Source organism: Scyliorhinus torazame, chromosome 9 (assembly GCF_047496885.1).
Source record: "Scyliorhinus torazame isolate Kashiwa2021f chromosome 9, sScyTor2.1, whole genome shotgun sequence".
Taxonomy (NCBI): Eukaryota; Metazoa; Chordata; class Chondrichthyes; order Carcharhiniformes; family Scyliorhinidae; genus Scyliorhinus; species Scyliorhinus torazame.
In genome coordinates, this window is record NC_092715.1 from 170,324,657 (window position 1) to 170,347,423 (window position 22,767).

General features: G+C 46.1%; 1 protein-coding gene across 2 annotated transcripts; it reads left to right on the forward strand.

The window, feature by feature from the left end:
- Window positions 1–10,549: 10,549 nt before the first annotated feature.
- Window positions 10,550–22,019, forward strand: LOC140429581 (cyclin-dependent kinases regulatory subunit 2). Of its 2 annotated transcripts, none has more exons than XM_072516776.1 (3): window positions 10,550–10,728; window positions 16,439–16,566; window positions 18,741–22,019. In XM_072516776.1, exons 1-3 carry the CDS (start codon window positions 10,670–10,672, stop codon window positions 18,794–18,796), a joined length of 243 nt encoding a protein of 80 aa, XP_072372877.1. In that variant the 5' UTR covers window positions 10,550–10,669; the 3' UTR covers window positions 18,797–22,019. The 2 variants fall into 2 exon arrangements, with proteins under 2 accessions (XP_072372877.1, XP_072372878.1); XM_072516777.1 differs by lacking the exon at window positions 18,741–22,019 and adding an exon at window positions 18,306–18,673 and having other exon boundaries at window positions 10,556–10,728.
- The last annotated feature ends 748 nt before the right edge of the window (window positions 22,020–22,767 follow it).

Genomic DNA, 22,767 nt, shown 5'->3' on the forward strand with positions numbered 1-22,767 from the left:
TGCCCCCTATCCCCCTTGTGTTTGCACTGACAATTGAGCCGCTGGCCATGGCACTGAGGGAATCTAGGAAATGGAGGGGATTGGTCCGGGGGGGGGGAGAGGAACACCGGGTGTCGTTGTATGCGATGACCTATTGTTGTATGTTGCGGATCCAGTGGAGGGGATGCCGGAGGTCATGCGGATCCTTAGGGAGTTTGGGGACTTTTCGGGGTATAAACTCAACGTAGGGAAGAGTGAGATCTTTGTGGTGCATTCAGGGGACCAGGGAAGGGGGATAGACGAGCTACTGCTGAAGAGGGCGGAAAGGAGCTTTCGGTACCTAGGGATCCAAGTAGCTAGGAGCTGGGGGGCCATGCACAAGCTCAATTTGACGCGGTTGGTGGAGCAGATGGAGGAGGATTTTAAAAGATGGGATATGCTGCCACTCTCACTAGCGGTAGGGTGCAGTCGGTCAAAATGACGGTCCTCCCGAGGTTCCTCTTTGTGTTCCAGTGCCTTCCCATTTTGATCCCCAAGGCCTTTTTCAAATGGGTAAGCAGGAGCATCATGGGATTTGTGTGGGCGAATAAGACCCCAAGGGTGAAGAGAGTGTTTCTGGAGCATAGCAGGGATAGCGGGGGGCTGGCGCTGCCGAATTTGTGTGGCTATTATTGGGCTGCCAATGTGGCGATGATCCGTAAGTGAGTAATGGAGGGAGAGGGGGCAGCGTGGAAGAGGCTAGAGATGGCGTCCTGTGTGGGCATGAGCCTGAGGGCGCAGGTGACGGCACTGCTGCCGCTCTCGATGACAAGGTACACCACGGGTGCGGTGGTGGCGGCGACGCTGAAGATCTGGGGGCAGTGGAGGCGACACAGGGGCGAGGTGGGAATCTCGGTTTGGTCACCGATTCGGGAGAATCATCGGTTCGTCCCGGGAAGGATGGATGGGGGGTTTCGGAGCTGGCATCGGGCAGGGATTAGAAGAATGGGGGACCTGTTCATCGATGGGACGTTTGCGAGCCTAGGGGCGCTGGAGGAGACGTTTGGGCTACCTCCGGGAAACGCTTTCAGGTACATGCAAGTGAGGGCTCTTGAGAGGCGGCAGGTGTGGGAATTCCTGCTGCTTCCGGCACGTGGGATACAGGACAGGGTGATTTCGGGTGTATGGGTTGGAGAAGGCAACCATCAATTCAAATACAACCCTCAAAAAATACACCACTAAGTAATCCTTTTATCATCCAGAAGACTTAAAACACCTTTTACCAGAAGCACATCAGGTTAAAGTCATTACTGAAAACATTTATAATCCTGAATTGTCATGGACGAGGCTTTTCAGAACCCCAAAATGTATCATGGAGTTCAACCAACCTCTCCCTTTAATGGATTTGTTGCTTTTCCGAGCATACGGCTTTTCCCCTAGGTGTGGGATTACAATTATGGACATGTGGGTTTTTAAACACAAAACACTGTTTATTCCATGAAATCAACTTAAATAAACATTGGATCTCTTAACACCACTTACTTCAAGCATAACTGTAGAATGGCAGAGACTGTCGCAAACTGTCTTTCTACTTTTAAACTGCTCTCAGCAAAACCAGCCAGGGACTTTTTAGCTGCTCTCAGCAAAACCAAACTGCAAAACTTGCAGCTCTCCAGTTTTTAAAGGCACTCTCGCATGACACCTCCCCGCAAGAAAAAAAATAAACCATCAAATTCAAGATGGTTTCATTTTTCACTTTTGCACCATCCACTAAGAAATGCACACAGTAAATATACATTTTCATTCAAAGAAAACAACACACGCAAACAGGTATAATAATATAGTCCATTTTTCTTTGTTCTTCTTCCTCCAGTCGAAATCCTTCTCGATTGACAGTCTCTTTGAACAAAGTCTCTGCACGATCCATCCATTCCTCTACTCCTCGGCATTTCTCTTTAGAATCAGATACTTTAGTTCAATCTGACCACAGAGTCCCTTGCAATTCTCCAATACAGGAACATTGGTGATCACAGCTTTCAGACAGTCAAATGCCTGTTGAAAGTCCGCTGTCCCTTGAAACTTTTGACGTTTCTTTAGCAAGTCCATCAGTGGAGTAATCACGCCACAAAACCTTTGCACAACTGTTCGATCAAATTCATTCATGCTAGGAGATCGCATATTTCCCTTCATCTTGAGGATAACGGAAACTCCGCAAGGAAAGTGATTCGGGCTTCTCCAAATTCACTTTCGGCTAGGTTTATCACCAAACCCGCCTCCTGAAGTCGATCGAAGAACTCCATATGTTTAGAGAACCCCAAAGTATATCATGGAGTTCACCTGACCCACAACCTTTAATAGATTGTGGTCTCGGGAGCACACGGCCTTCTGGTACAGCAGAAATGGAAAGGTATTTTTAAAAACAAAACAATGTTTATTCTATGAACTCAAGATAACTTTTTTAAAACATACAGTGAACATCTTAGCAACCATCAATTCAAATACAACCCCCAAAAAATACACCACTAAGTAATCCTTTAAGCTTTCCTTTTAACATCATTAAGACTTAAAACACCTCTTACCAGAAGCACATCAGGTTAAAGTCATTGCTGAAAACATTTATAATTCTGAATTCACCAAATGATCAAGAGATAGTCTTTTCGTGGCAGAGAGATCAACAGTACACCTTCTCTGTCTGGCTTCAGCTCCAACACTGAAAATGAAACTAAAACACACCCTGCAGCAAACAGCCTAAAACGAAAGTAAAAAGCTGACAGACAGCCCAGCTCCACCCTCTCTCTGACATCACTGCAGTAATAAACACCCATTTCCTAAAGGTACTCTCACTACAATATTTATATACACACCCATTTATAAACACCCATTTCTTAAAGGTACTCTCACATGACATATGACTTTGAAGCAAACCAAGAATTAACTCAAAAGAAAGAAGTTTCGATGTTTGGGGAAGTTCTCACAGGGTATATTGTCCTGAATTTAGCTCAGCAACTTTTAAAAATTACTCAATAAGCTCAGACTCGATAAAGAAAGATTTTCATAGAATTATTGAAATTACAGAATGGGAGGCTATTCATCTCGCCGTGTATTCTCAATATAACCCCCATTTCCCCTCCCAGTTGTTGTTGCAAACTTTAGCCTTAGTTTAATTGCTCTGTTCTATCACCTTTGCTCTTGAGTCGCCAAGTATCTTCCTGATACCGCCACGTGGTTCAAGTCCGAGTAATGACCAATAATCTACTAAACACCGCTTAGTAAGAATTAAATCAAAGCACATTTATTATATACAGTAATCAATAATCATGCATAAATTCTACATCTAAGCTACTTCCTACAACTAACAGGCCAATACTTAACTTGGAAATGACCCACCAGGTCAGGGAAACGAATGGCCTTTTGTTCGGGTTCTGAGCCTGCGGGATTCGAAGCTGGTGCAGATTGATAGCTAGGAGCGTCTATCTCGTTGTGAGCGTTGAAGTAAGACTTACTGGATGTTTCGCGATGGCTGGACCGGTCACTGTCAAGGGTTGGTCTGCGTTACTGAGTGACCCGGTCAGAAGTAGAAGCAGAAGGGTGCAGGAGGATGCAGAAGGGGTAGCAGCAGAAGGGTTGATTTGAACTTGGACTCTATTCTTATAGTCCCCAGGGGCTTCCCGCCTTTCGGGGCGGACCCTGTACCTGGTTCCAAGTGATTGGACTTTGTCCCAGTCACTTGGTTCGATATTCTCCAATGCTGGAGCGATTCCTTGAACGATGGGCGGTCTTGAGGTGATCGTTCACCTCCCTTTGTGTAGGCTTCTGCTGGCGCCGACGAGTCTGGGTTGGCTTTGTGTGTCTAAAATGTTGCACATTGTTCCCGGGGATTGCTCATTAGTATGCAGATGGCTGGTGTTTTGTTGTGCTGATGGTTACTGGTATCGATCTTGTCTGGCCTTCCCAGAGGTGAATACACAGTTTACCTGTAGCTGCTTGTTTTAGTCCTGTTGGCTGATTTTCCCATCAGCCTTTGCCGTTCGCCATTTTAAAACAGGGTTAGCCATTCTAAATCGGGAGTTAGCCATTTTAACTGGCTACACAGTAGATATATATAAATACCGCACCTATATATATATATTTCAGGTGTGATATATGTATAGAAATACCGGGGCTGGTTTAGCACACTGGGCTAAATAGCTGGCTTTTAAAGCAGACCAAGGCTGGCCAGCAGCACGTACCGCCTCCCCGAACAGGCGCCAGATTGTGGTGACTCAGGGCTTTTCACAGTAACTTCATTTGAAGCCTACTTGTGGCAATAAGCGATTTTCATTTCATATGTATTTCTGTTAAGTATTCAATGGTCTAATACCCTCAGTTCAAAGAACTTTCTGTCATGATATTCAGGTAAACATCATAGCACATACATACATACTGATGGACAGATCAACGGATCAATCAACACACACAACACGACAGCCAATCACAGGCAAGAGCATACACAGTACAAAACAGGGAACACGACACTTCCTGGGCACTCGAGCAGGAGACGGCTCAGGGCACAGAGCTCATTGCAGGCCACTCAGACATCCACCATGTGCTGAGTGCCACTACAAGTTAGAATTAGGAATAGGTCCACAGAATCAAGGGTCATGATCGAACCTCAGTAAACAGTTTACCAATGTAAATAGATGTTTGAAATAAAACTGCGTTGTACCATTCACAACCGTGTTGGTTCATCTGTGTGGCAGAGCACCCAACACTTCATAGTACCAGGAGTGAATTTGGTACCTATCTAAAGATCCTCCGGAATCTGCCATCCTGTGCCATGGACACCGTCAACACACCGCAGCCGCTGCAAGTCGCTGGAAACCTCGGCGTTAATTGGAAGCTGTTCAAACAGCGCTTCCAGCTCTTTCTGGAAGCCAACGAAAAGGAAAGCGCCTCGGACACCAGAAAGATCGCCATCCTCCTCACCACGGCAGGTCAACACGCCATCCATGTCTACAATTACCTGGTGTTCGCGGAAGGCGAGGACAAGACCAAATACAAGACGGTCCTTCTCAAGCTCGACCAAGACTTCAACGTCGAGGTCAACGAGAGCTTCGAGAGGTATCTCTTCCAGCAGCGCCTGCAAGGTAAGGATGAGCCCTTTCAGTCATTCCTTACGCATCTCCGCATCCACGCGCAGTCCTGCGGTTACGACACCACCTCCTATTCCATGATTCGGGACCAGATCATTTTTGGGGTCACCTCGGGCACCCTCGCCAGCAGCTCTTAAAAATAAAAGGCCTAACCTTAGCCTCCGCAATCGAAGCCTGTGTCCTGCACGAAAACGCGACTAGCCGTTATACCCAATTTCAGGCGGCCGAATCGGCGCGGCAGGGGTTCTATGCGGCCAGATCGGCGAGGCAGGCGCCCTACGAGGCTGAACGGGTCCAGGCGATCGAGTTCCTCCCAGCCCGCGGCCCGGACGAGGGCGGACATTTCGCCCGCTTTTCGAGGCCTCCGCGCTTATGCGCGCCAAAAACCACGGCAACACTGAGGGACATGATGCGCAGGCGCGCTCGCGCAAGACCGAACCGTGCATGCGCAGTGGCGCAACAAACGTCATGACGTCACGACGTGCGGCAACTGTGGAACCGCACATTTAAAGCGGCAATGTCCCGCAAGAACCCGACAATGCCTCCGCTGTGGCAAGGTGGGCCACTACGCTGCTTGCTGTTGAGCAGCTCAACCTGTCAATGTTCCCCAACTCCGACAACCTCGCAGGGACGTGCAGACCATTCAGCCTCCTTATTACGAATCGTGCCCAGACGATGTCCAGACCAGTGACACAGACGACCGGGACGCCTTACGTGTTGCGGTCATTGATGGGAACCGAATGTCTCCACCCAGGACCCACCAGCCGGTGCAAGTTAACACGATCAATCCGGGCGATGAATGGAGTGCCACCCTAACAGTCAACCGATCACCGATAACGTTCCGCCTGGGCACTGGCGCCTCCACCAACCTCATAGCATGGTCAGCCTTCTACGTCATGAAGGTCAGACCACCAATTCGGCCGTCCCGTTGCAGGATGGTCGACTACAACGGGAACGTTATCCCGGCTATGGGATCTTGCCAGCTCCAGGTGACACACAGCACACGCACGGCCACACTCTCATTCGAGATAGTCGGCTCATCGAAGGACTCCCTGCTAGGCGCACAGGCATGCAACGCTCTCCACCTCGTGCAACGAGTCCACTCTCTCTCTCCAGATGGCACATCTGACTTCCCGGATGCAGAGTTCAGTGCACAGCTCCAATCGCTCCTCGCCCACAACCAGGAGGCATTCGAGGGCATGGGAACACTGCCCTACACCTACAGAATTCAGCTCAAACCGGACGCCACCCCGGTCATTCACGCACCTCGCAGGGTCCTAGCGCCACTCAAAGACCGCCTCAAGCAGCAGCTGCAGGATCTCCAGGACCAAGGGGTCCTATCACGGGTCACGGAGCCCACGTCATGGGTCAGCTCCATGGTGTGTGTTAAGAAGCCCTCCGGCGAGGTCCGTATCTGCATTGATCCAAAAGACCTCAACAACAACATTATGAGGGAACACTACCCCATACCCAAACGGGAAGAGATCACGAGCGAAATGGCCCAGGCTAAAATCTTCACGAAACTGGATGCCTCGAAGGGTTGTTGGCAGATCCAACTGGATCCATCCAGCCGAAAGCTGTGCACCTTCAACACCCCTTTCGGCAGGTTCTGCTACAACCGAGTGCCATTTGGCATCATCTCGGCATCCGAGGTCTTTCATAGGATCATGGAGCAGATGATGGAAGGCATCGAAGAGATGCGTGTCTACGTGGACGACGTCATCATCTGGTCCACCACACCACAGGAGCACATCTATCGTCTCCAGCGCGTCTTTGCTCGGATACGCGAAAACGGCCTGCGCCTCAACCGAGCCAAGTGTTCATTCGGCCAAACCGAGCTGATGTTTCTGGGCGACCACATTTCCCAGTCAGGGGTCCGTCCGGATGCAGACAAGGTGAGCGCCATTACAGCCATGCCGCAGCCGGCAGACAAGAAAGCAGTGCTATGCTTCCTGGGCATGGCCAACTTCCTGGGGAAGTTCATTCCCAACCTTGCCTTCCACACGACAGCTCTGCGCCACCTCGTCAAGAAGTCCACGGAGTTCCAGTGGCTACACACACACCAGCAGGAATGGGAGGAGCTCAAACTTAAGCTCACCACAGCACCAGTGTTGGCGTTTTTCGACACATCTCGTGCCACTAAAATCTCGACTGATGCCAGCCAGTCCGGCATTGGGGCGGTGCTCCTACAGCAGGATGACACTGCGTCATGGGCCCCGGTCTCCTATGCCTCGGGGGCCATGACCCCCACAGAACAGTGCTACGCGCAGATCGAAAAGGAGTGCATGGGCTTGCTAACCGGTTTAGACAAGTTCCATGACTATGTGTATGGTCTCCCCCGGTTTACCGTTGAGACTGACCACCGCCCCCTGGTCCGCATCATTAATAAGGATCTAAATGAGATGACCCCTCGCCTCCAGCGCATCCTACTTAAACTTAGGAGGTATGACTTCCATCTGGTCTACACCCCGGGTAAGGACCTTATCATTGCGGATGCCCTGTCTAGAGCAGTGAGCACGCCGCCAGATTCGGAGGGGTTCATCTGTCAGGTCGAGGCCCAGGTGGCTTTCACATCGGCAAATCTGCCAGCTGACGACTCCAGTCTGGCCCGTATTCGCCGACAGACTGCGGTTGACCCCCTTCTACAACGTGTGATGCGCCACATGATGGGAGGGTGGCTCAAAGGGCAGTGCCCGCAGTTCTACAATGTCCGGGATGACTTGGCCGTCATTGATGGTGTCCTTCTAAAGCTGGACCGGATTGTGATTCCGCACAGCATTCACAAGCTGGTCCTCGACCAACTACAGGAAGGCCATCTGGGGGTCGAGAAGTGCAGACGGAGGGCCCGAGAGGCGGTATTCTGGCCGGGCATCAGTGATGACATTGCCAATATGGTGCTCAACTGCCCCACCTGCCAAAGGTTTCAACCGGCGCAACCTCCTGAAACGCTTCTGCCCCATGAGCTGGTGACGTCCCCCTGGGCGAAGGTGGGTGTGGACCTCTTTCACGCCCTCGGCAGGGACTATGTCATCATCGTTGACTACTTTTCCAACTATCCAGAGGTCATACGCCTGCACGATTTGACATCGTCCGCTGTCATAAGGGCCTGCAAAGACACCTTCGCTCGCCACGGCATTCCGATGACTGTCATGTCGGACAATGGGCCCTGTTTCGCCAGCCAAGAATGGTCATCTTTTGCTGCCTCGTATGGTTTCACACACGTGACATCCAGCCCTCTGCATCCCCAGTCCAATGGAAAGGCGGAGAAGGGCGTTCACATTGTCAAGCGGCTCCTCTGCAAGGCTGCTTCTGCTGGATCGGATTTCTGCCTAGCCCTGCTAGCCTATCGCTCGGCCCCACTAGCCACTGGCCTCTCACCAGCCCAGCTGTTGATGGGTCACGCCCTCAGGACCACTGTGCCTTCCATTCTGGCACCCACAACCAACCATGCTCCGGTACTACACAGAATGCAACTGCAGCGCGGTCGCCAGAAGAGGGCATATGACACACGGGCAACTAATCTTCCCGCCCTGACCCCTGGAGACGAAGTCCGCATCCACCTACCAGAAGGTGGCTGATCAGCACCTGCCAAAGTTCTCCGACGCGTGGCTCCCGCTCGTTCCTGGTTCGCATGCCTGATGGATCCATTCATAGGCGCAATCGCCGGGCTCTTCGCCTTCTTCCACGCTCGCTACGGGACCTTACACTGACACCGCGCCCTCCTGTTGTTCCTGACATCGACTTCGTGGAGCTGCCTGCCACCATGCTCCTTCCATCGTCGCCCGTGGCCAGGCCCATTCCTCAGCCGGTGGTTCCAGACCTACCCTTGAGGCGGTCAACCCGAATTTGTCGCCCACCTACTAGACTGGACTTATGAGACTGCCTGTACATTGAACTCATACTACCACTGTGTTAATATGTTTATGTTCTTATCGTTACAGTAATTTGTTTTATCGTTCAACCGTTCTTTGTTTATGGTACAACCTCGTAACGTCGCACCCGATATCGCCCCTTGTATATAGTTTAGCCCCATGTACATGCTGTAAATATTGCACACACACACATTTAGCTACACTCAGTACACATCTCTATTTATGACCACGTAGGCACATGTTCTTGTAAAAAAGGGGGATGTCATGATATTCAGGTAAACATCATAGCACATACATACATACATACTGATGGACAGATCAAGGGACCAATCAACACACACAACACGACAGCCAATCACAGGCAAGAGCATACACAGTACAAAACAGGGAACACGGCACTTCCTGGGCACGCGAGCAGGAGATGGCTCAGGGCACAGAGCTCATTGCAGGCCACTCAGACATCCACCATGTGCTGAGTGCCACTACAAGATAGAATTAGGAATAGGTCCACAGAATCAAGGGTCATGATCGAACCTCAGTAAACAGTTTACCAATGTAAATAAATGTTTGAAATAAAACTGCGTCGTACCATTCACAACCGTGTTGGTTCATCTGTGTGGCAGAGCACCCAACACTTCACTTTCCTTTTCCCTTCCACCTTGTTTCTTCCAGTGAAATACTTGTATTTGTTCCCGAGTTTCCCCCCCCCCCCCCCCCCCCCCAATGGAAATAATCCATTATTCATCCACAGTAAGGTTCCCCTCACCTCTTAACTGGCTCTTCCTCCATACTCCTCACGCTCGCCAACTTGCCGTTGTTCCAGGCTCTTGAAAATTATTGGTTGCCAAGCCTTTTTCCCCTCACCCTGCCCAGCTCCAACCTCCCACTCAGCTCCATTCTCCCAAGACCCCACCTCCAAAACCCCAATTCCTCCCTCCCCATTCTACACCAAATGCCACAAATTCCTATGGTAAAAAGAATTATTCCCCACACCCTCGAGGAGCTTCGGGTTTGTCACTCAAAATAATGTCTTCAATCTATGTGTCCTTAAACTAACCCAGGTCTTCCTAAACCCGTACTGTTTTTTATCCTCTACTCCAACCTCTGATCGGATATTTGGCTGAGCAGTCGACAGTAACTTGGTTTATTTCTCTCCATATATTTAAAACAATGAGCAGGGAGCTCTGCTATGTGTGTACAAATTAACATTGCCGGCAAAAATTAGCCGGGGGAGGGAGAAACTAAATGGTTAAAATCAAGGCAATACTGGTAGGAGTTTAGAAGTCAGGTTTGTTTTTTTGAAACTGGAAACACCATTCACAACCGACAGAAATCAGCAGCTCACGAAGAAACCGCCAGGAAACTTCAGTTAATAAAGCCGCTGACCGGCCCGGGTGCGCACGCCGCACGCTCCTGCTGACCGGCCCCGCTGCGCGCGCCGCACGCTCCCCGCTCCTGTTGCTGCTGCTGATTCGGCCGTTAGATTAGCAGTCACGCGCGCGCGAGCGCCCAGCACTCCCGCTGTCTCTGCTCTGATCACGTGGTCAGACCAGCCGGCCAATGGGTTCGCGCCCATGCGATTCAAATCGCCTCGTGGGTTGTGAGTTGGAAGGCGCGGCGGTTGGAGGGGAGGGTTTGCCTCAACTCACTGCCGAGTGGTGCGGTCACTTGCTGAACCGGCGCTGACAAAGAGAGAGAAATACAGGCATGGCGAACAAACAAATTTACTACTCGGACAAGTATTATGACGACCAGTACGAATACAGGTAAAAGTTCTGTCATATGAGGTACTTTATGAACACGGAAAGGCATCCTATCCCCTGCCTCTGGTCCCAAACATGACTGATTTTGTTTTTTAAATTTTAGAAAAAAATTACCAGGCGAATAAACACACCGCGGAACGAGTTTTATCCCCGAATGTTGACACTTGTGTATAATCGCGATCGCAGCACTGTGAACTAAGCTTCACAGAATCCAAATAAAGTTATTACCGCTTTGTTGTGTTTGCAGGATGCAGCCCTGTGAACTGAACTTAACGATACTCCCCGAATAAAGTTATTACCGCTTGATCCTGTTTGCAGGATTAAAATATGAAGTGTGTGAAAAGGCACTTCTCTCCCAGCCTGCAGGCCGGTTATTGCTCCCGGGGTGTTGTGTGTGTGGAGTGTGGAGCTCGAGCTTTCCTCTCGGTTCACAACCCGGTTTATGTGACGTGTGGGGAGGGAGGCGGCGCCGGGTGCTCGCCATGTTACTCCCTCTATCACACGCACCCATGCAGCCGGCCGTCTTACATCTTTTTTTTCTGGCAGTGTTCAAAATCCTGCAAATGGGGGGGGGGGGGGGGTAGACACGACCGCACTGTGTAATGCGATCTGCTGCCCCAGCCCAAGTTCCAGATTGCTGTCACTGAGCAGTTCCAAGCACTCCACAGAGGGGTACCATGTGTGTGGAAGGCCTGGTCTGAGAAGGAGGCAAATAACATCCTTCCCCACCACCCCCGGTAATATTTTTCGTTGCAAGGCATTACTTGTTCTCATGGCTTGAGTTGTGAGGCTTGCCTTGCTACTGTTTACAAGTTCCGTTCCTGGAGGTGGGAATGTTCTAAAATGTATCCAGAGTTGTGTTAAATTTCTGGACCATATACATTCGAAACTAAAGAATCTGCATTTATGTACAGTGCCGTTCAGAACCGTGGGATATTCCAAATTCACAGCCAGTCAAGTGCTTTGGTAATATAGGCAACCAGATGCTTTTACCTCATAAAATGATATTCATATTTTATTTCAAACTCTTTTTTGATTTTGCAAATGTTATCACTACTGTATTTACAGTCGTTGAAAAAGCAGGTTTGTGGACTGTGGTTTTGGGGTCTTAAAATTTGTAACATGGATCTCCAGGGCACTGACGTTCTGCACCATCAGGTACAACCTGAGTAAGCAGGGGAGGAGAGATTATGGAAATCGATTGTAAACATGGATGTGTCATCAAAAATCAGTGGTTTTACTTATGTCCGCTGGAGAACATTCAGATTCATCTACTACTTGATGTTCAACAAGCCGTCAGAAAATACAGTGCCGATTGTGAAGGGTGATGATGGAATTAGACATGGATGTCATCACTTGCATATGACAGTTTACTGCATCCTTACTAAGGGCCACTATTGATTGTTGAGGCAGTCTCTTTCCTTGTGCAGATGGGGCCAGATGACACTCCTGAATTGGCCATGAATGAGAAACTGGTAGTGAAAAGATCAAGCAGGATAGAGAGGAATACTGCACAATATCAAATGCTGTCATTGGTGCATTCTGTGCAGATTTGATGAGCATGCCTGAAGGAATTTTTTTAACAAGGTTGTTGAATATAGTCCAGATAATGCATATCTTGTTCATAGTTGTGCGGAGTCTGCACATCCTCCCCGTGTGTGCGTGGGTTTCCTCCGGGTGCTCCGGTTTCCTCCCACAGCCCAAAGATGTGCAGGTTAGGTGGATTGGCCATGATAAATTGCCCTTAGTGTCCAAAATTGCCCTTAGTGTTGGGTGGGGTTACTGGGTTATGGGGATAGGGTGGCGGTGTTGACCTTGGGTAGGGTGCTCTTTCAAAGAGCCGGTGCAGACTCGATGGGCCGAATGGCCTCCTTCTGCACTGTAAATTCTATGAAACCTTTTGGTTAATTTTACAGAAATAAATTTTTACTTTCAGTATAGTGGGATGGGTATCAACTCTTGGCTCAGGGGTAGTACTCTTGTCTCTGAGTCAGGTTGTGTGTTCAAGCCCCACTCAAGATTTGAACATATAAACAAGTTTGACTGTTTAGTCTGACATTGGATGTATATAGTTATCTTTCAAGCAACGTATTCAATTCTGCCCTATACTTGTTCCAATTCCAATACTCTTCGTGCACTAAGGCAGACCTTTGTCTGTTACCAGACCTGGTAATTCTGGAACGGATTGCTAGTCTGTCGCCAGAGGCTTAAAGCTTGAGGAGATGCCACTCCATATCAAGTATTGCTGACCAAGCTCTTCCTGCCAGCCATTGACATGTTGGAAGGACTTGCAGATTGACACTACCTTTCTTGGCCATCAAGTCTTGGGGTGGAATTTGAACCCGGAGCCTCTGGCTCAGAGACAGGGATGCTAACCACTGTGCCACAAGACCACCATATGCCTTCTCGGGTGGATACTAAAACGTCTTTTGATAGGTTCAGGTAATATGAACTCATCTGTCGTCTCCACAGATGATGCTTTTTTCACTTTGTATCCAGCATCATATTGTTCTAGTAGTAGTTTAGGTTCAGGGATAAATGTTGAGTAGAAGTCCTGTTTTCACACTGAGGACACCCTCCGTTGTATTTTATAGCATTGCCACTTTTTTTTTTCAGTGCATTTTCATTGCTTGGATCCCCTAGGGGTCTGGTTGCCAGGGTTCATAGGTTTTCAACTGGGAAAAATTCAGCTGGAGGATCATGTGATGATTGTTGTAACCAGCCAAAACCTGGTAACTGACTAGTTGTGAAGTCCCAGGTTTCAACATGTTATGGAAAATCTGGACATCACTCAATCACTTGACAGCAGTCCTGAGAAGATGACGCCACTTACTTTACAAGTGGAACATTGAAGAACAGCTCAAATTGTGACTGACCATTGCCCATGTACTGACCACTTGCTTTGAGAGATCCATTCCTGGTGGCATCACTACCCTTTGCAGTGTATTTAGCTGAAACCATTGAATGGATTGTTAATCTCTGCATTGAAATAGTAACTGCTTCCCCAGCCAACATGCAGTTGATTCAGAACAACTCAAATCAGCATCCATAAGATACTAAGCCATCAGCAACTGCAGAATTGCATTCCAATGTGTAACCTCATGACTCAATATATCCGTCACTTTATCTTTAATATCAAGCTAAGAAAGTAATCCTGGCTTCTTGAGGAATATGGCAAAGCAAGCTAGGATCAGCAGTGGGCATAAGGTACTAAACTATTGAAACTGCAACACAGGACTACATGCATTGCTGTAGACGGATGGACGTTCTCAGAAACAACCAAATAGATCAAAGTTCTGCAGCCCTGTCACATCTAGTTGTGAATGTTAGTGGACAAAACTAGCTGGAGGAGGAGGCTCCACAAACTTGCCCATCCTCAATGTTTGCAAGTGGAGAGTATAAAAGACTAGGCTGAAGCATTGTGACGCTAGACATCTGCCAATTTGATTCAATCCTCATTATACCCTTAAACAAATGTGTATACTGGATACAGAAAAGACTTGGGGCCCTGACAAATCCTTTTTAGAGTACCCAATTATTTTTTTTTCCAATTAAGGGGCAATTTAGCATGGCCAATCCACCTAACCTGCACATCTTTGGGTTGTGGGGGTGAAACCCACGCAGACATGGGGAGAAAGTACAAACCCCACACGGACAGTGACCCAGGGTCAGGATTCGAACCCGGGTCCTCAGTGCCGCAGTCCCAGTGTTAACCACTGCGCCACGTGCCGCCTGTGCCCTGACAAATCCTATTGTAGTAAAGAGACTTGTTCAAGAATTAACCACATCGCTAACAAAAGCTGTTCCAGCGTAGCTATTTTGATGTCCTGAACACACACAACAGGACAAATCCAATCCCAACAATTACTGCCACCCCAGTCTACTCTCTCATCAGCAGAGTTCATGACAGTGTTATCAAATGGCACTTGCCAAAAACCAACCCAATTTGGGTTCTGCCAGAATTACTGCTTCAGATCTCATCACACAGAAGAAAGGACTTGATTCTAGAGGTGAGATGAGTTTCTGCCCTAAGCAGCATTTGACTTGAGTTGCATTAAGGAGTCCTGCCAAAATTGAAGTCAGTGGAATTGGGGGGAATTTTCCAATGGTTGGATTACTTTCTGCTGTTGGATTATGCTCAACACACAAAGTAAAGATGGGATCATCTTTTGACAAGAAACCGATGTGCCACATAAATAAAAGTCTCCATAGTTGCAGATAACCATAGTCTGCTTTCCCCTTTGATAATAAGAATCTTTATTGTTGACACAAGTAGGCTTACATTAACACCGCAATGAAGTTACTGGAAAGCACCTACTCTCCCTACTCCAGCGCCTGTTCGGGTACACGAAGAATTTAGAATGTCCAATTCACCAAACAAACACTTATTCCGAGACTTGTGGGAGGAAACCAGAGCGCCTGGAGGATACCCACGCATGCACAGGGAGAACGTGCAGACTCCGCACAGCGGTAATCAAACCTGGGATCCTGGTGCTGTGAAGCAACAATGATAATCACTGTGCTACCCTGCTGCCCATGGCTGGATGAGCTGACTGGTGGTGATTTAACCTGAGGATCACCACCAAGGATACGGGAATTGAACCCAGGCTGCTGGCTTTTCTGCATTACGAACCAACTGTCTAGCCAACTGAGCTAAACCAGCCCCCATAAATGGCAATTCTCATCTTCGACAGAAGCTGTTTTTCAGTGCTGGCATGTGGGTCATGTATGCCAAATAATTTTTTTGTTCCCAAGGTAATTTTGTGCTTCTGGCAGAGCTGACTGACCTCCCCCGCCTTACTTAAAGTTATACCTGATCTTGGAGGCTAATTACTATAATCAATAGTTTCTATCTACCATCCCCAATAATTTATTAAACAGATTAATTTTACCAAACATCAATGGAAATAATCAGATTTCACATTAAGACTTGCTGTTACAAACTATAAAATCAACATAGATCAAACATTACTTAAAGGGAAACTAATACTTTGAACTAAAAAGGTCTAACAACCTTGTGCACTGCACTTCGGCAGACACATAGAAGTTTAAAGTTATTCTGGCTCTCCAGAAGGCTCACATAACTGCGTGAGATAGATACAAACTTCCCGAAGTCTTTCCAATTAGCCTGAATCTTCAGGTGTGACTTTCAATAAGACTCACCTCGCCAACTCCTTGTTTCTAAAATATCAATACCCTGTCGCTTCTGCTCCTTGCTTTCAAATTCTTAGAAGCATCCTGCTTCATACTAGTAGCTTCTTTGTTCCTCCACGCCGCAGTATCTGCTTTGGCTCGGGTGTCTCAACAGCAGCTGTCCCATTTCTGAATTACTTGTATAGGTTTGAAAACGTCACTTGATTTCGATGGCTTCTATTTGAGTTTTGCTCCTGTGGCCACCACATCACAGAAGCTGGGTACTTCTGACATTCTGTCTTACCTAAATTTAAAGGATCAGTTTAAAACCTTGTAAAATCTTGTTCATAATTAATCCAACAATAGTAAATGGAAATAGATAACTTATCTGATGATTTGAGTGTACATTTAACGTGTTAAATGAAAATGTTAATTTCAACCAGTACCTTCTGCTGAATGCATCAAATTATTATCAGGTGCTTTCTGGCCGAAGTTGCATTTACCTGAAATAAAAATTGATGGAGTAAATGTGAACATTTAATTCTCTTTTGCTTATATCATTTATGATTCTTTTTAACAGGCATGTTATGTTGCCCAAAGAACTTGCAAAGCAGGTACCAAAAACCCATCTCATGTCTGAAGACGAGTGGCGAAAACTAGGTGTCCAGCAGTCTCTGGGCTGGGTCCACTACATGATGCACGAACCAGGTATTATTACAATGATGAAGGGATTTTTAAAAAAAAATAATTTGCATTGGATGGGGGTGAGAGCAAATGGCTTACATGAACATAAGCATGACATGCAGGGTACATAAAGCAGTTTGAAGATAATCTATATCCAGCTAATGATGTACTTTTTAATATTTTGGCTGGGAAATAACTGTTTTGTCCTGGCTTGTTTATGGTTTCTTATGCAAGATCAATTTTAAAACTGAGGTTGATTGTTGTATCTGAACTGCACCTGGGATCTAACTGGATGAAAAATCCAATTGGAGAACCTTCTCAAGTCTGTTCCTGAGTCTGGCTAAGTTGGCCATCCACAGGTCCAGACAGCCCTTGGGAATTATCACTCTGGCTGCCTGCCACACTTGGTTGTGTTTGGATGGCTCTGTAGAAGGTACCTGTAGATGTGCATGAGATCTTTATGACCACTGGGCACTTGAAGGCATGGTGGATAGTTCAAGTTAATTAACTTAACATTAAGTGTGCCCCTCTAAAAAGGAAACACTAACTGGAGCTACCCAGTGACGATATGAGAAACCACTGAATACAAAATTCATATTTGCTTGGTACATAGTATTTTATTCTCTCCTGTTTTTGCTTTTATTTTTTTTACAACTGCATCAAATCATCCATAAGTTGGTACACTACACCTGTAATAAATTTGGTAATGTTAACCTGCCACATAATGTAATAGCGTTATTCATAGCTTATGCCTTTGTACCTGATTACAAATCTCAGGCTTCAAAATAATTAGCATATTTTATTTGTCGTTGAATCTTGAAGTCTGTTTCCAAAAGCTCCATTTGGCAAATAACTCTTGGCCAGCTTGAATTATTGTGTCTCATTTTTGCCTTCACCAATTTGCAAAAACTTTTATAGATTTTACTTTTTAAAGTTTTTGTATGCTTTTGCACTAAAGGTATTTACAAAGGCTAAAGTGGGTTTCTGTGGGAACTGAAGTAGAGCCTAAGCTTCTGAATTAATTTGTAATGGTAACTGCTGGTGTTTATTGTGTTAAATGTGAAGATAATGTAGGAACAGGTTCGAAAGAAAAAATATCTAAATACATTTAAGACTAGTTTCATACCTGAATGGAATGTCACAATGCTTGCAAGTAAATGTAGTGAAGGTTATATGTTATCCAGTTTTTGAAGAGTTTGGTGATTGGGAGGGACAAATCCCTGAACAAGAGATACTGGGGGCACTTGCCACATAGGATGCACCAATTTATAAACATTTGAAATCTATTTCTGTATTTGGCCTGTAAAAAAGGTAATGTTTCTGCAAATCCAAGCACAGTTTGCACATTACTTACTAGGACCTGCAGAGATCCTACATGTGCTTGCACCTTTCTAAATGATCAGAGGGAGTGGTGGAAACAGATTTGGGTAAACTTGACCAAACTGCAATTTTAGTCTGGAAAGTGGGATTGGGAGCTACTTTCCCTTGCCAAATAAGATCTTTTTAAATTTGATACAAATACTGGCTATTAAAATGATTTAGCACTTGGGATGTATCAGTCAATTCCATAAGTCTTGCTAAGTCGGTGGTCAGCCTTTATTTCTTGAGTTTTAAAAATAAATTAGGTATGGAGTACTTTGTACAAAAAATAAAATTTTCTCTTGTTAAGTTTATTAATACTAAGTCCTTCAGTGAAGGATTGCAGAGATATGCAATAAACGCACTGCTAAATTGCTACTGACTTTTTAAATTTCTATTTCTAGAACCACATATTCTGCTATTCCGAAGACCCCTATCTAAAGACCAGGAAAAATAAATCCTCACTTTCTGGAATTTTCTGGACTTTTTGTAAATATTGTAGTATTCAGTGAATACATTAAATTGTACAAATTCATTCCAACCTGTATATGAGCTGTATTCTAAACAGCAATAGAGCTCATTGTGATACAGTGGGTTTAGACTGCTACGAGATGTATTTAAAATAAAAAATAAAAAGTACTAGCAGTCAAAATGATGTTGTTTCCAATCTTAAGAAATTACAGTGCTTTGTTTATTTTCTTGTGAATTTTTCTCTGTGCCTTTAAATTTTCTTTTGATGGATACTGTTGTGAATAAAGTTTTGATGCACCTCTTGGGGTTCCTGTATCTATTTGCTGTACAGGTTATGTTTAAGGAAACTGATTTTTTTGTTTGAACAGGATGGGTTCGAGTGATTCAACATGACCTCCAGCAAGTTTTGGATTTAACCTTTTGACTGATACCGTTGATAAGATTGGCTGAAACTATTGGAAATGATGCACTCTGACTCTAGGCCTAATTGACTTGCAATGATTATCAATATCATAATTCAACTAAGTCTACCAATTGATGAAGCATGACTCAAAAGGGCATAGACTGGATGGTTTTCGTCTAACCGATCATTCTTCGTTCATGGTTTTCTGTGGCTACTGGTCCATTAACACTGGCCTTTCCAGAAGTTTGAATACTGTCTGCAGAGTTTTCACTAATAGTAGTGCAGTTTGAATGGAATACCAAGCAAAAGCACTGCGGAGCAAACACCAGTTACAATTCCTGCCGGTGACTTAGTTTGAGCTCAACTAATAAACGTTATGAGTGTTCTCAAGTAGCAAGTCTTTCAGCACGCTATGGTGCTAGCTCATAATGAACTGGCCAATATATTTTCTGCATCATCAATAATAGGGTAATGTATCTGAGAAAACAAGAGTGATTGAAGCTGAGACCATGTCAGCATTTTAGAACAATGTGTTAGAAGTAAAAGGGATATGGAAAGAGAGCAAATGTATGGGATTAGGATTGCCACCAGAGGATGTTGCCAATGTTGGACTACTTGGTAAATGGCTTTTTGTATGTTAGAACTTTCATAATGAGATCAAGGAATTTCCTCTTGGCACTAAATTTTTAATATCAGGTGCTAATATCAAATCTCACTGGTATTGATCCTTCTGGTAATATGCTAAAATAACCTGATGCACCAGCAGCGCAGTTGAGCAGCAGGGAAGTCCTCATCTACACATTATCACTTGCTCTATCAGGGCACTCTTGTACTCCCTATTGTTGGGCACCTGGATAATTTGTATTCCAAATGAGTTAAACATTGAGAAAATTTATTCTGCATGGAAGCCGAGGTGTGAAAATTCATTTGCCAACTACCCCATAAACAACTCTGCCAGCTATTGTTGAGTAAGCTGCAATGTAGTCCATGCCATGTTTATCAAAGGAGCCGAACCAAAGAGGACATGACCGACTTTCAGGCTTTCTATGAATGATTAGCATAAATTGATATGGTGCTGAAGAATTCAACCTGTCCTAAGTGTAAGGCTATGTGCATAAACAGTCCCAAAAATGGTCAAAAAAGAATTGACTTGGGTGTACCACTCCTACCTTATTACATACCTCACTTTTGGGGACATTTTTCAAAAGAACCTGAAACCCTGTCCCATGAGACATTTGTTATAATGTCTGGCATTTAATGATTGGGCTTTTAGCTACATAGCCTGGGTTGGGTTTCTTCAATCAAGAGCAGTATTCCTGTTTCATGCTCAGATTAATCTTTTAGGAGTCGGCCTTACCATTAAGGACCGACTTGAATTTACTGAATAGTGAAGAGCGATGGACATCCCTTTCAAACTTGATTAATTGGTTTGTCGAATTTTCAGTGGGAATGTGAGCAAGTAGAAAAGGTGTTGGTGAGTATTTGTTAACAAAATTATTTGATTGGCATAAAAAATCTCTGATCAGAGGATTGGCTATCTACTCTGTACACTTGGCAGGGAACATAGCTGCAACGTTGTTTGGCCAAGTAAGATGACACAAAGCCAATTGTCCCAGTATGGGAACGAAATTGTGGTTTTTAGCCACAGATATGCTATGAGCCAAGCCCAGTCTCACTGAGAGTACCTCTGTTTAGTCTGACCCTCTGAACGATTGTCATTAAATTGAAGCATAAACTTTTTTTTTAAAACAAAATGTAAAATTGCTTATTGTCACAAGTAGGCTTTGAATAAGTTACTGTGAAAAGCTCCTAGTCGCCACATTCCGGCGCCTGTTCGGGGAGGCGGGTATGTGAATTGAACCGTGCTGCTGGCCTGCCTTGGTCTGCTTTTAAAGCCAGTGATTTAGCCCTGTGCTAAACCTGTCCCTCACTCCTCAAAACCAGTTGCAGCAAATGAGCACCCCGGGATACATCCCAACAATCAGAACAGCTCCTCAAACACGGTCACAAACATCCCCCGCCATTTCTCAAACCTCCCTGCTCAGCCCTTAACTCATACTTTTATCTTCTCTAAACGCAGGAAATCGTACGGGTCACCCAACCAAGTCGCTACCCCGGTGGCGATGCCAACTGCCACTCCAGCAAAATTTGCTGTTGTACCTTCAGAGTCGTGAAGGCCACGACATCGGCCTTCCTCGCCATGAGCTCCAGCTTCTCTGAAAGCCCAAATATCGCCACCAAAGGGTCCGGGTCCACCTCCTCCACTATCCTGGCTAAGACCACGAACGCTCCTGCCCAGAATCTGACCAATTTTTTGGCAACCCCCAAACATGTGCGTGTGATTTGCTGGCCCTGTCTACACCTCATACTCATCTGCTACCCCCTGAAAGAACCCACTCATTCTCACCCACCTTGCACCACCTTAAACTATCGGGCTCGTCCTTGCACAAGAGGAGGTGCCGTTTACCATACGCAGTGCTGCACTCCATAGTCCCCAATTGATCTCTCCCAACTCCGCTTCCCATTTCTCCTTGACCTTAATACCCTCTCGCCTCCCTGCTCCTCCAGCCACTTGTATATATCCCCAATTTTCCCCTCCCCTTCCACATCCGGAAACTGGTGTATCCCGGCAACCTAGGGATCCCCTTCCAGTTCTTTCGCACAAAGTCCCTAACCTGCAGATACGTGAACTCACTCCCCCTCGGCAGCTCTACCCTTTCCCTTAGCTCCTCCAGACTGGCAAACCGTTCCTCCAAATACAGATCCCTCACCTTGATCAGCCCCACTTCTCTCAACCTCCTATAGACACTATCTATTCCTCCCCCCCCGGCTCAAACCCATGATTCTCACACAGCAGCATTAGCACCACCATCCCTTCCATCCTAAAATGCCTCAACTGATTCCATATCTTCACCATGGACTGCACCACCGGGCTCCCTGAATATCTACTCGGAGCCATAAGCATAAACGTTCTTGCCACAAATGCGATCTGCTGAGTATTTTCATTCTGTAAGAAACCTGTGAGTATAGTCACTTGATGCTTTGAAGCAATATTGGAAAGTATTATTGCCAACGCTTGATTCTCTGCTGTGGGTGAAACTAATATGTTTTTGTAGTGTGCTTTGATTTGCCCTTGGGAGAACGGATAGAATTGTCGGCAATAAATATAAAAATGACAAATCAGACAGTGTTAAACAGAATGAATGGCTAGCTAAAATAAAGTTCAAGAATGCTCGATTTTGCATTACTGCATTCACACAGCTAACGTAATTTTGCTTTAACATTGTTTATTCCTTAAGGCCTTTTTTCAATTTGCATTGCCATTTTCAGTTTTACATCACCTGCACTCTGGTCTCACCACACCCTCTATTCCCCCACTCTTCACTGCGGGCCAGCCCCGCCATGTTTTATGCCAGATCTGCTACTGCTGTAACCAGCGGTCAAGGGAGATATTGAACGCAGAGACAGGAAGCTGTCAATCAGGTGGTGAAGTGTGAGTAACCATGATTGAGCGCGGGGAAAGACGGATCTCTGGTTCCAACCGCGGTCCCATAAGACATTGAAGCATAGTTAGGCCACTCGGCCCATTGAGTCTGCTCCATCATTCAATCATGGCTGATATATTTCTCCTCCCCATTCTCCTGCCTTCTCCCCATAACCCCTGATTCACTTATTAATCAAGAACCTATCTATCTTTGTCTTCAAGACACCCAGTGTTTGGCCTCCACAGCCTACTGTGGCAAAGTGTTCCACAGATTCACCACCCTCTGGCTGAAGAAATTCCTCATCTGTTTTAAAGGATCGTCCCTTTAGTCTGAGATTGTGTCCACTGCTTCTAGTTTTTCCTACAAGTGGAAACATCCTTTCCACATCCACTTTATCCCGGCCTCGCAGTATCCTGTAAGTTTCAATAAGGTCCCCCCCTCATCTTTCTAAACTCCAACGAGTACAGACCCAGAGTTCATACGACAAGCTGTTCATTCCAGGGATCG